Source organism: Sinocyclocheilus grahami, unplaced genomic scaffold, assembly GCF_001515645.1.
Source record: "Sinocyclocheilus grahami isolate Dianchi unplaced genomic scaffold, SAMN03320097.WGS_v1.1 scaffold80.1, whole genome shotgun sequence".
NCBI classification, from domain to species: Eukaryota; Metazoa; Chordata; class Actinopteri; order Cypriniformes; family Cyprinidae; genus Sinocyclocheilus; species Sinocyclocheilus grahami.
The window spans coordinates 92,693-106,326 of NW_015505259.1; the positions used below are offsets into that span (position 1 = coordinate 92,693).

The following is a 13,634-nucleotide window of genomic DNA, read 5'->3' on the forward strand; positions in this document are numbered from 1 at the left end:
ATTATTGTCCTTATCATGAACCATGAAGGTTTTTTTTATCTACTGTTGTCTCTTTTTCCCTACCAAGTCCTTTTTCTAGAGTCTATCATTGCTTATTCTTCCTCTTCTTCTTCCTCCTCCTCTTCATCTCCACCGACTCCACAGTCCATTTTTGCAAGCATGGCCTCTACGTCTTCCGTGAAGAGCGTGAAGTGGTCCATATTCTCAAAGCCGGGCTCTGGCCTCTGTAGATGGGAGTTCTTGGATCCATCTTTGGCTTCTGTGAGCAGCTGCTTGGCAGCAATGAGGAACTCGACCGTATTGCTGTTGCCCATGGTCTGGGAGGATTTGTCCATCAGCTTGATGCTGGCCTGCAGCTGTTCATTGTACTGCTGGGTTAGCAATCGCACCAGAGCCACCTTCTCATCCTGTTCTTGAGTGATCTGCTCCAGGAGATGGGTCTTGCGGTCTTCTAGGATGGCATAGAGTAGGTCAAACTTCTCCCCCAACGTCTGCTTCTGCGCTTGACTGTTTTCTTCCACCGTTTTGCAGGTTTCCTCCACCTGTGTCAACATCGCCTGCAAGCAGCTGTTGCTGGTTCCTAGTAGGTCGATTGAATTTTTAAGTTCAGACTTCTGGGCCTCATAAACACCTTTTAGAGTGGAAACTTCACAGTCCTTGTGCTGACCGAATACTTTGCACATGGAACAAGTAGGTGTCTGGCAGGTTACACAGTAGATGTTAATTTTTTCACCTTCATGTACCCCGCACATAGGCTCTTTTGTTTCTTTGGATTTCAAAGGGGGTTCAAGGGCATTACCTCCTTTCTCCAACTGTTGCTTGTAGATGTCGATGATGTTCTCCACCAGAAGATTCCTCTGCAGACCGTAGACACCATGGCGGTCCAGCACCACCTCAAATCGACAGGTAGGGCATCGGAAGATGCCTCCAGAGAAGTGATATGGGTTTTTGGAGTCGTAGAGGTCACTGGCGCAGCCGCGGCACAGATTGTGCTGGCATGGTAGAATGACAACTGGCTTTGTGAACATGTCCAGGCAGATGGGGCAGCTCAGCTGCTTCTCCAGGCTCTCCATGGGACTCGGAGCCCGGACTATTTGACCCCTTTGGATGTCCATTGCTGTCGTTTGAGGTAGAGTCCTTATAACCTTCACTGGTTTGCCTTTCAGTTGAGCTTGAGCTTTTCTGGTTGCTTCTGCCTTTACTGAGGTTAATTTGATCTGTTGGGGAAGCAGGCACTCAGGGTTTATATAGCGGCCGGCTGTCTGTGACACTTGATCTGTGAGGCGGCTGGGACAGGATTGCTCCCACCACTTGTTTGTGTGGCTTGATTCTGAGAAACATGCAGCCCTCCAACACAACCCACTAAAGAACAAGTCACATGCCAAACTTAGCAACACCGACCCCCTCCCTTTCCAAGCTCTCCATCTGTGGGAGAAATGAGTAGGCGAATCACATAGTCAGACCAAACAACACCCATGTGATAGCTGTTGGCATGTAGACATCCAGACATCCAGAACTTCCCAGACTGCACAACAACATGGCAGGTCAATTGCCATATTATGATAGCTACACTTTTATTGTTTCCTAAGAGTGTTTGAATCAGCTGTTGTACGGTATGTGAGAAATGCAGAAGGATTTTTAGGACAATTGAGCAAGGGGTGAGCTGTGTAACTCATAGTCTGTTTTAGCTTCCATTGTCCCTCACCTGTTTGTAATGATGGCTGCTTGCCATCAACATCCATCTGTATGGTTCTGGAAGAGAGATCAGATGGTTGGGCGGTGAAAGACAGACGTCAGACTTTCATGGAAGCCCCTCATCCCCCCCATGACTGGGTGTTTCACAATTTTAGCACAGTGAATTTGTAAACAAACTGTCATGTGGTCGACAGCCAGGCCACCCCTCGACAGCGACTTCACGCAATATCACGCTGAAAGTCCTCCTTGAGATAGCACATGGTTACTGTAGAATATGTCTGTTGCATCATCATCTCACTCACATGAGTGCTAAAACAACATGTTGAGACCAGTATGTACTCATCGAAGGTAGGAGCAAAATGTATCATCAAAGAAAAATACCTGAGAGATGTTTTCAAGCAGCTGTAGTTTATTTATTTATTTTAGCTATTTTTTGACAAAGCATTTGATAAAAAGTGGTAACAAATATGAACAGTAAATGTAAGTGGTTAATATTATAATTGGTCAACGTATACTTTCAACTGTACAGTCATGTATAAAAATATATATTTGTCCACAAATAAACGTCATGTTGTATGATGTTGTACAACCAACATCAGAAAAAAAAACTACTAACTAAATTACTATTAACTAAAACTAACTAAAACATTGTTAAAAATAGTTTTCATCAATTAAAAAAAACAAGTTAGAACAAATCATAGATGAAAATTTTAAACTGTGGCAACTTGGCAACGAACTGAAATAAAAAGAGTTGAATTATTACATTTACTAAAACTAAACCTGAAAAAAATCTTAAAAGCTCATAAGAAATACTAAATAACAAACGATATAAAATATACTGAAATTTCGAATAAAATTTATAATTTATGTAAAAACTGAAAATATAAAAATAAAAGCTCATTCTAAATAATAATAACTACTATAATAGTAAGAAAGAAAGAAACAAAGAAAGAAAATAGGACCCCTGTAGACCCTCATGACTATAATGTTAGATATTCTCTTAAAATATAAGACAATTGATATTTAATAATTAATGAATCATGATAGGGTTATACCACATGACATTTTAGAGACATTAAACAGAAACTTTTCTAGAAACGCAAGAACAATTCAAAACAATATCGAACACTCTTGACCCATCTATCATATATAGGCTGTATATAAATGCAGTAGATGCTAGATGTCTAACACTATCTGATGATTTTAAAATTCAATCTAGAGGGTGTCAACGTTCCTGGTCCAGAGTCCTGCAGGATTTCTGCTCCAACACACCTGCCTTTCACCTGCTATCTGCCAAAACTAGTTTTCAGGTAATTTTGGACATTTTGCTTAGCTGGTTTAGGTCTGTTTAATTAGTTTTAGAACTAACCTTTGACACCCCTGATCTAGAGCTTCATGTAACCTTTATGAAAAGTCACCGAGGACAGTTTGTTGGCCCTGCCCATGTACATCATCCATGTAAACATAAACAAGCGTGGGAGCCAGCTGCAAACTGACACCTGCAGGAATGCTTATGCAACTCATAGACACAACTTATAAAATTGTGTTTTGCAAGATGTACTTATACCTCTAGTGTTCATGTGGCTTACTAGATGTAACTATGGGTTGTTTTTGATATGCATGTTTTGGCAGTGGTGCATGTTCCTGGAATGTGAGGTTGAAATTTCAGAGATCAAATCACCATTAATTTTCTTGCCACGGTTAATTCTAAGAAATCTTCATAGTGACATCTGTGTTAATCCCATTCAGTTAGCACTGTGTGATAACTGTGATAAGATATCCAGAAGCTTTTCCTTTCTAATTAAACGTAAGTAATAAATGCTCTTTCAATTTAATGTCTTGAAAGCAGTCTGACCATATAAATAGAAAATCTATGAGTGTGTGTTCTACTTCAAGCACTTTTATGTCCCAGGTGTTTATTTTTTTTATTAAAACTAACAAATTGTATCTCTTCTTTTGGTTATATGAATATCACATTAAAATATCCCACAGTCCAGTCAAGCTGTTATTGACAAATTCTTCAAAAATATTCTGTTATTTAATCATTTTATATAATATTGTAAAATGAAATTATGAAATGATTCATATGATTCAAATCTAGCATCCCTGCGACTCATGTTAAAATGTAATTTCCAGTGCATTCATTTAATGACAAATTCAGATGTGGTAGAAGCGGCAGTGTAGTGGAAATGTTCATGAATATCAGAAGAAAAAAATAATTGTTTTGAATTATATTTTAATTTCATTTAAATTAATATGCATTTTAAAAACACTGTGTTAAAAAAGGTGAAAATGTAATAAACATATTAAGTGTTTAGGTCCGCACAAGTGCGCTGTATAACCAAAAAGTGTCCACTAGGTGGCACAATATACCAATTTTTTCAACACATCACAGACTGTCTCAAGCTCCCTCTTTAGTTTAGCTGTAGTTAATAGTATTTTCTAGTTTTTGGTTCATTCCACAGCTATGCCATAGACTGAATGGGTTTAGGATGTCAGAGATTCCAAAAATAAATGGACATTCATTCCAAAAATAAATGTCTATCTATGAATTTTGTACTATCCTCCTCTGTTCTGTGTATTTGAGTGGGGCAGGCTAAAAGTTGGTTCTTAAATCTATGAAAATGTGTTGTCTCTCCAACAAATGTGTTTCCTACAGCGTATGTGATCACTGGAGACCCATTATTTGTTTTGGGGCAGCAATCAAAGATAACTGATGAATGTACATTTCCTGACTGGAGCCAGTTTGGCCCTTATCAACAGAACCATCTTTGTGTCCCATAAGTCTACAATACGAGTCAATTGTGAGTGTGTGTACAAGAGACACAATGATTTGAATGACTTATAGCAAACCAATGCTGATGTGATCACGCTGTAAGGCTGTTGTGTTCAGCTACGACATGGCGTGCAGACCAGATTCCTGTTCTTGACTGTGTGTTTAGCTTCCGCCACTCAGAGGATGTCAAATGGCCATAAATACAGCAGTGTGTTTGGTACAATGGCACGGTCAACAACAACGTTGGTAGCGATTATAGTGATATCTTTTCCCACGCTTCAAAAAAATTGAAATATCCAGTGCACTTATAAAATATAATGTGCAATGACCCATCTCATAACTGGCGAGACATGAAAGATCCCAAAACAACAACCTATTCTAATGGCGTCTTTCATTTACTATGTATTATTTTAGGTCATTTAAAGATACAAAACATGCACTTTTTACAGCATTAAAGGGTTAGATCCCCCAAAAATAAAAATTCTGTCATTAATGAAAGAAGATGGATGAAAGAAGGTCCTGCGGGTTTGGAACGACGTGAGGGTGAGTAATTAAGGACAGAATTTTCATTTTTGGGTGAACTATCCCTTTAAGGAAATAGAAAATTTGGCAATTTTTTTTTTTTTTTTTTTTTAAGATTGTGTTATTCAAAGATTGTGTTATTCCCGCAGGTTCTTAAAACTGCTGATCTACTCTTTTTGGCAAGGAGAGGGTTAAGTGTTATCTTACTAAGTTCAGACCAGGTCAGCAAAGGTCAGCTTCCTATTGCTACTAAGATTTTCTGTCACCTCCTGACAGCTGTTGATTAGTGAACATTTAGCCAAAATGTCAGTTACAATTTAATCTTATAAACCTAAAAAGAAAAAAAATGTCTGGCACATTTTACTATTTTATATCAAATTCTACATCAAAGTCCTCATAATTGTTCTGAGAAAGCATTACACATGCTTTAAATCACACTATTGTGGTGCCATGCATGCGGCTATGTCTCTGTCTGCCTCCATTCTGAAAGTTTTTCAGAGGTAAAAAATCATTAAAGCATAACTTTTTTGTGCTTCTGAGAAAAGACACATGTGTCGGGAGTCACAGAATGGAGGAATGTGTGAGGGAAGATGTCCAGACGAGGACCGTGGTTTTACCCTCTATAAATCTCGGTCTGGATTAATCATTGTTCTTGTGGTTTCCACAACAAGATGGAGCCCATGCAGGCTTCTCTCATCACCTATATACTTAAATCATCCCTCTGGAATATAGACTAATAGGAACCTTCTGTGACTATTAGAACTGTTAGGTTTCATCCAGATAAAGTTAAAAGCAAAAGACCCCATGTGGGCCACATAAAAATCTACAGGTGTATGGGTCTCTACTTGTCTTTCAGTGATAAAACTGGGTTTGAAAGAAATCTAGTGCATTTGCAGTTACATTCAGTGAAAGCGTTAAAAAAAAGTGACTTTTTTCAACTTATTTATATAAACTCATTAGAAATCATGAGCTAAATCACTGTTTTTCTATTTACAACCATAGTTTTTTTTACCAATAAAAAATAAAAACAAATCTGCATATAGATTTTGGGGGAAAATATACATATATCTTATACCTTCCTTGCAGTGTACATACTTTAAAGAATATTTGTACATGTGTTATATCTTTCTAGGTTGTTTCACCTCGCCAGGAGATTTGTTAGGCAATATGCCCTATTGTCTCTAAAACTGTTTTGGAACAATATTTATTGTGAAAAGCACTATATAAATCAATTAAACTGATTTGAAAAGGTTTCTCTTGTTTGTTTCATAGACTAACAGTATCATACCATAATTGGAAGAGAATTATATACCATTAACTTACTACAAAATAATATTTTCCAGATTTAATTGTAATAATTTCTTTTGGCTTTAGTACAATGACAAAATAAAAGTGAAATATTTAATTTTGCATTTTGAAAATAATTTATATCATCACACTTACTATTTTTCTCACACAGTATAAATAGGTTTTAGAACTGTTAGGTTTCATCCAGATAAAGTTAAAAGCAAAAGACCCCATGTGGGCCACATAAAAATCTACAGGTGTATGGGTCTCTACTTGTCTTTCAGTGATAAAACTGGGTTTGAAAGAAATCTAGTGCATTTGCAGTTACATTCAGTGAAAGCGTCAAAAAAAAGTGACTTTTTTTCAACTTTTTTATATAAACTCATTAGAAATCATGAGCTAAATCACTGTTTTTCTATTTACAACCATAGTTTTTTTTACCAATAAAAAATAAAAACAAATCTGCATATAGATTTTTGGGGAAAATATACATATATCTTATACCTTCCTTGCAGTGTACATACTTTAAAGAATATTTGTACATGTGTTATATCTTTCTAGGTTGTTTCACCTCGCCAGGAGATTTGTTAGGCAATATGCCCTATTGTCTCTAAAACAGTAGAGAACAGGAACAATATTTATTGTGAAAAGCACTATATAAATCAATTAAACTGATTTGAAAAGGTTTCTCTGGTTTGTTTCATAGACTAACAGTATCATACCATAATTGGAAGAGAATTATATACCATTAACTTACTACAAAATAATATTTTCCAGATTTAATTGTAATAATTTCTTTTGGCTTTAGTACAATGACAAAATAAAAGTGAAATATTTAATTTTGCATTTTGAAAATAATTTATATCATCACACTTACTATTTTTCTCACACAGTATAAATAGGTTTTCATACGTGGAAACCTATAGCAGATTTTATATCTTAAGAAAGAGGTTCCTTGCAAGGGGATCCTCATATTTGTGGGTCCCCGGAATCAAAATTCTTTAAAACCTTCAAATTACACAGCACCTAATGGTCAAGTCATCATATCAGGACCTTTGATCTCTGAGACTTTTTCCATGTTTACTTGTTCAACTGAAGGGTTTCTGAACTGAAAAGATTGCCAAGGACAATGAGGCAGGAATTCCCAGTTGAGCCGTGTCTCTGTTTAGCTGCATTGCGCCCAGTGGGAGTGCGTGAGAAAACGAAGGAGCTGGGGGGTATTGTTCGTTGCCATAATTTCACTATGTTTGATCACTCACCTCTATTTTAGAAGCTCTCTGCCCATTCTATCACCAGCATTAGGAGTGCTTTGTCTGGATGCTGGCGTCCATACAGATGTGGCTGGTTTCCACATATTCGCCCAACATGCACCTAAAATAGACTTTTTTGAGGTCACGGGTGGAGTGTATAGTGGTTTCAATGAAGTGAAACATTTTTAATTTCTTCAGTCATGACTTTTAAATTCCAAAATAGTCTCCAGAAGGTTTACATTTGCAGTAAAAACACAAGGACACAACGAGTATAAGTTTGGGTGTATTACTTCATTCAAATTGTTTTTAATACACATATAGGCTGCTGTGTTTTAGTCTGGCACCAGTAAAGGAGCACTGTCACCATAACAGGCCAGGTTGTGATATTTTAGTCTGAGAATAGTTTTGTTCCCACAGACCAGGACTGATGCTTGACTTTTTAATATGATTATAATAAGACAACAACAGAAAATTGGCCAATAGAATTAAAGGAATTTGTATATGTGGAAAAGGAAATGGGTCAAAAGAAGAGGATAGTAAGGGAGGGTAAGAAAAGAGAAAGAGATCATATCCACCAACATCATTCACCACGGAGTGGAAGAGTGGAACACTGTCACTCTAAACAGGAAGAGGTGGTCAGATTAAATGGAGATTACTGAAGTCTCTGCACCCCTTCAGCAAAAGAGAGAAAGACACACCAGTGTAAACAAAAGATTAGCCTAGCATGCAGTATCTTGGGTTAAAGGCATTATTCACTGAACACCATTAGAATTTAAATAAAAGTGCTGTTTACATATCTGTCGGGCCTAATGCAAATTCTCAGGGTATCTTACCATATTTATGGTCCAGGATGGAGGTATGCATTAATGTAATAGTGTACACAATGCTGTGACAGTACACTCTAACAGTATCTGCTTGACTATGGGCTTTGCTATTGTTCTTAGAAGTATTTGCTAGATGGATTAAGGGGTCCTGGTGGGCTTCTTTTTTTCTAAGTTTCATTTGCAGCCTTAATACGTTCTCTTTGACATTTATTGTGGTGGTGAGACTTTACTTTTAACAGGTTTTAGGCTTTAACTGATACAGAGAGGGGTTGCGGTGGGACAAACATTATTGGTTTATGATGTCACTGGAAACCAGAGTTATAGATGTGTCGCACAGTCTTGAGAGATCTGTGGCCTTCATCATCACAAGAACGTTTTGTAGCTCAGCCATGCCTTTCCACAGCACATTTCTTTTCACACCCTACCAGACACATTAAAACTCGATTCACTTACAAGATTCATTGGTCTGATTTGATCTGTTTTCAAATTAAAAGAAACTATAACATTTACAACTCAATTTAAATTATATTTAAGCAATTTTACATTATTACAAGCTGTGACTGCAGTGGCCTTGTGCCTTACAAACATGGTGATATTAAGACCATTAAGGCTATTGCGAGTGAAATATTGCTTTTATACAGCATTTCAAGACAAAAAACAAGAACTTAATAATTAGAACATTTTATTTTGGACACAGTATTGTCAGTTATGGTGTCTATTTTTGCCCAGCAATGCAAATAGTTCAAATAAATGTGATTATTGTAATTCAAGAAAAAGAAAAAAAGCCCTCATGTCCAATTGTAACTACAATTTGTAAACTCTAACATCTCGTAATTACAAAAACACTTGAGTAAATTAATTTTATGACTCACACATACTTGAATACATACATGAAATGGTTGTGTGAATTATTAATTGACTCATTCATAAAGACAGTAACTTGTTGACACACATGGTCTAGAACTGACAAAGACAAATGGAGAGATACAAACAGTGAAGTCCCAGTGCTGTTGGACTGTATATATCATCGCTCTTGGAACACCAGATTCAACTTCTACAGTATAATGCTTTAGATGATAAGTGTCTGTTTTGATTTAGATACTGCTTGAAATTTAACTCAAGGAGCCCTCACAACTGGAATAAAGAAATGTTTTTATCTATCAAAGATCTCATGATTTGTCAAAGCGTGGTTCAGATTATCCACCAGTCTGCTTTTCCCATGGCTGTCCAAAGGAACATAAGCTCTGCTCTGAGGGACAGCTGTAGAGTTTGATTTTCCCCAAATAGCCATAAAATTACCCAGAGTGTAGCTTGACCTCTATGTTGCTTTACCCTGGTCCGCTCCCTCAGATGGATTCAGGGACCCCAAGCAGAAGCTTTGGGACACAGCTAGTCTCTAATTGAATCTGGAGCAGCTCCAGATAGCCACAATACAGATCAATACAGGTATGGGATATCTATGCTTCACATTTATTTGCTTTTCTTTTGTCTTTAAGCTGCTTCTTATCCAAGAGCTCCCATCTCAGATGGAGTGTCGTTGAGATGTTGTTTTAAGAACAGTCCATACCAAAGATAACCTCTTTCAGGTGGTAAGATTTACTCTCTGTTTACCAAGTCCCTATCACAAATCCCTTTCATTTGCTAAGTCACAAGATCAAAAAGAGGGCATTGGACTGTATTTCCCTTTCCCAGTACACTGAATAACTAAATATAAGTTAGTTTAGCATTTCCTCAGCTTGTCTCCTAGTATTTATTAATGGTGTCTCGTAAGTGAACTGGAAAAATGACTTATGGGTTAATAATTGGTTTTAAAAAAGCACTGCAGAACTCGAAATTATTCTTACACGACTTCATTACTATGTTGGGAAGTCTTTGGGGATATTCATGACATAAATGAATCAAGCTTTCAACTAAAATATAATTAATGGTGTCTTGTTCATCTTTTCATCAAAAACATCTTAAGCACTCCACAGTGCTTGAGGTGTAATTATTCACCAAAAGCCTCCCCAGATAATTCCAAGGTTGTAGCTCTTCTAATTGGAATGTTTTGTATCTGAGAAGGAAGTGGGTCAGTGCAGGGTCAACAGTGCTGCAATTAAACCATTTTCTGTAGGTCAGCGCACAGACGGTGGACCAAAGCCATAGTTCAAGGGTGTATTGCTGGTATGCACCACAAGCAAGCGCTCCTCAAGACGTGCTTATTTGTGAAGTGTCTTTTCTCCATCCAAGCGTCTTTGAACTATGTCGGGGGAGGACGCAGCCAGACTCTAGATTTAATAGTGAGGAAGTGCTTTATGGTCTTGCTGATTGAGTCTGAGCCCATATGTTTGCTGATTCTTATCTGCTCAAAAATGTGGCAATGGTCATCTGGTCAGTGGGGGAAAGGGACAGGAGAGTATTTATGCCTCCATGTCCCTTTCTTAAGTTTGAGACACACTGCTCTTTCCAGTACATGGCGCCACAGAGTGAAGCACACAATTTTCACCTTGTTTATCTCCCTCACATTAGTCTAAAAGGCAGGAGGTCTGAACCTTCATTATCACCGTGTTTTATAGAGAGGTCTGGACTTGTTTGCTATTATCTGTCTGTGCTATTCTAAACAGAGGGGAATCAAGGCCATCTGCACTACGGCACTGGCTTTATTCCACAGAAGATGCTCTAATTATCCCTGGTTGTAATCATGATGTATCCTTCTTTTTTATTACATGAGGTTCATACAATATTAGGAGTAAGAATATTTTCAGAAAAGGCTGTCAACCACAAGCGGGGCCAGAGTGGAACAAATCTTCCTTTTACTTTATTTATTTGTTTACACTTAAACCAAATAGTTTTCTAGCCAAAGCCCTGAAAGAAGAGATTCATGCAAGTTTCACAAAGAAACTTTTGGCACTATCACTCAGATTTGGAAACAGTGACCTACATAGACTAATTTCTTTCATTTAAAGGGTTAGTCCATGCAAAAATGTCAATTCTGTCATCATTTATTCGTTCTCGTGTTGTTTTAAAACCGTACGTCTTTCTACTAAAGATATTCTGAAAAATGTCTGTGTTGTATTGTCCTCACAAGACAATGAGTCCTATGTTACAGCAAAAAAAAAAAGCTATGTTACAGCTCTCTTGTAAATAATCATACTTACAAACGTGTACAGTACTTAATGATGTTCGTGCAATCATTAGACAGGAATCTCTTTATGGCTCTTTGAAACAAGGCCAGGTCAATTAATGTAAATGCATGCACATACATTTAAGTATCCACCTTAGCACATAATCAAAATATTAATGAATGGAGGGAAATGAGACCTTTGACCCCTAAATAATTTCTTTCATTTAAAGGGTTAGTCCATGCAAAAATGTCAATTCTGTCATCATTTATTCGTCCTTGTGTTGTTTTAAAACCGTACGTCTTTCTACTAAAGATATTCTGAAAAATGTCTGTGTTGTATTGTCCTCACAAGACAATGAGTCCTATGTTACAGCAAAAAAAAAAGCTATGTTACAGCTCTCTTGTAAATAATCATACTTACAAACGTGTACAGTACTTAATGATGTTCGTGCAATCATTAGACAGGAATCTCTTTATGGCTCTTTGAAACAAGGCCAGGTCAATTAATGTAAATGCATGCACATACATTTAAGTATCCACCTTAGCACATAATCAAAATATTAATGAATGGAGGGAAATGAGACCTTTGACCCCTAATGTGGACCTTAATAGAATGTAGCTTCTTGGCAGCAAACATTAAAAGGGATTTGAACTCTCTTGTGAGACTACTGATCGAGAGGGTAGCAGAAGTAGTGATCCACAAATGTTCTAAAACCAACATTCCATCTTAAATCCACAGGAGATTTAGTGCTTAAAAACAGGTGGGCATATCAACATATCTTCAATATGGATTTATGTGTTATTTTGTTCCATGTACCGTAAAATTCTTCCTTGACCTCAAATGAATAATGCACACCAGAGGGAAGCATAAAGTAGGGCTGGGCGATAAATCGATAACGATAATTATCGCACGATATAGATTTCCTCGATAAACGATAACAAGAGTTCGATAAATGTTTGATATAATGCGGCAAAGGCGGAACGAAAGAGCGCTAGTCATTTGAAGCGCGCCACTTGGAGCGTTTATCCGCTCAGATCAAATTTCAAACAGCGGCGCCGCACGAGCTTCACTCGAGCAGATGTGTTCACTCGCTGATGAGTCTCGATCACGCGACACTGAACCTATGGGAAGCCAAACAACCCAAATGTGGGACGAAACAACGCAGTATTAAAGTGTTCGTGCCGCGCTGACCTGTCATCGGCGCGGCTCAATGAACCGAGCTGCGCGACCGACTCGACAGCACAGAGAGGACGTGTTTACTAGCGCCACCGACCTGACAGCACTGCGCTGATCAGTTACAACAGCGCAGCGCGAACATTACTCTCCGCGGAAGTTCGTGTTTTTTTCCTGCACATAACATAATGAAGAGTTATTACATTTCTTTTGCTTATTATCTTTCATATTACTACATGTAAACAGTATGTTAGCTACTTTGAAGCACGTATAGCCTATATTTAGTAGTCACGTTCACAGCAGAAACTTCCATTATCCTCTTAGAATTACAATATTTTGTGGTTTCGTTCATCAAGGCATATTTTAAGTAATCGGTGGCGCTAGTAAACACGTCCTCTCTGCGCTGTCGAGTCGGTCGCTCAGCTCGGTCCATTGAGCCGCGCCTATGACAGGTCAGCACTGCGCGAACACTTTAATACCGCGCTGTTTCGTCCCACTTTTGGGTTGTTTGGCTTCCCATACTGAGATACTTTTCTGTCAGGACATAACTTTTCCCTTATGGAAATACGGAAATTAACAATGGTTTAACTATAGTAACCATGGATTGATTGTCATTTTTTTAACCCACAGTTTAACTACAAATATATGGTTAAAAGGTTAGTGTAATAAAATCATGGTTAATTTTAATGTGTTTTCCGATAAACCTAAAACACAATGCAGTGCAAAATTCAAAATACATCATATTGAATTTACATACACTGTCACTAATTTTTAAAGAGTTTTTTTAATTAATTAAAATTAATTAATTAATTTAATTTGGAGTGTAGAGAAAAGCCTTCCAAACCGTATCCATTATATAAAATTGCAATGTTAAAGTTAAATAACAACTTTCCCTTTACTAGAGACAACAAAACTCCCATATATATATATATATATATATATATATATATACTAGGCTATTTAACAATAGTTAAAATTTAAAATGGGCAATATTGTGCTGAAT

General features: G+C 37.3%; 1 protein-coding gene across 4 annotated transcripts in view; it reads right to left on the reverse strand.

Annotated features, from left to right (window-relative positions):
* Positions 1-1,198, reverse strand: part of LOC107586317 (E3 ubiquitin-protein ligase TRIM63-like) — a 20,557-nt gene extending 19,359 nt beyond the window's left edge. Inside the window, exon 1 of one of the 4 annotated variants that reach the window (XM_016273610.1) lies at positions 111-1,198. In XM_016273610.1, coding sequence (XP_016129096.1) covers positions 111-1,115 — 1,005 coding nt within the window. In that variant the 5' untranslated portion in view covers positions 1,116-1,198. Of the gene's footprint in view, positions 1-92 lie in introns of all 4 variants that reach the window. The other 3 variants (XM_016273607.1, XM_016273609.1, XM_016273611.1) reach the window with 3 other exon arrangements.
* Between the last annotated feature and the right edge of the window lie 12,436 nt (positions 1,199-13,634).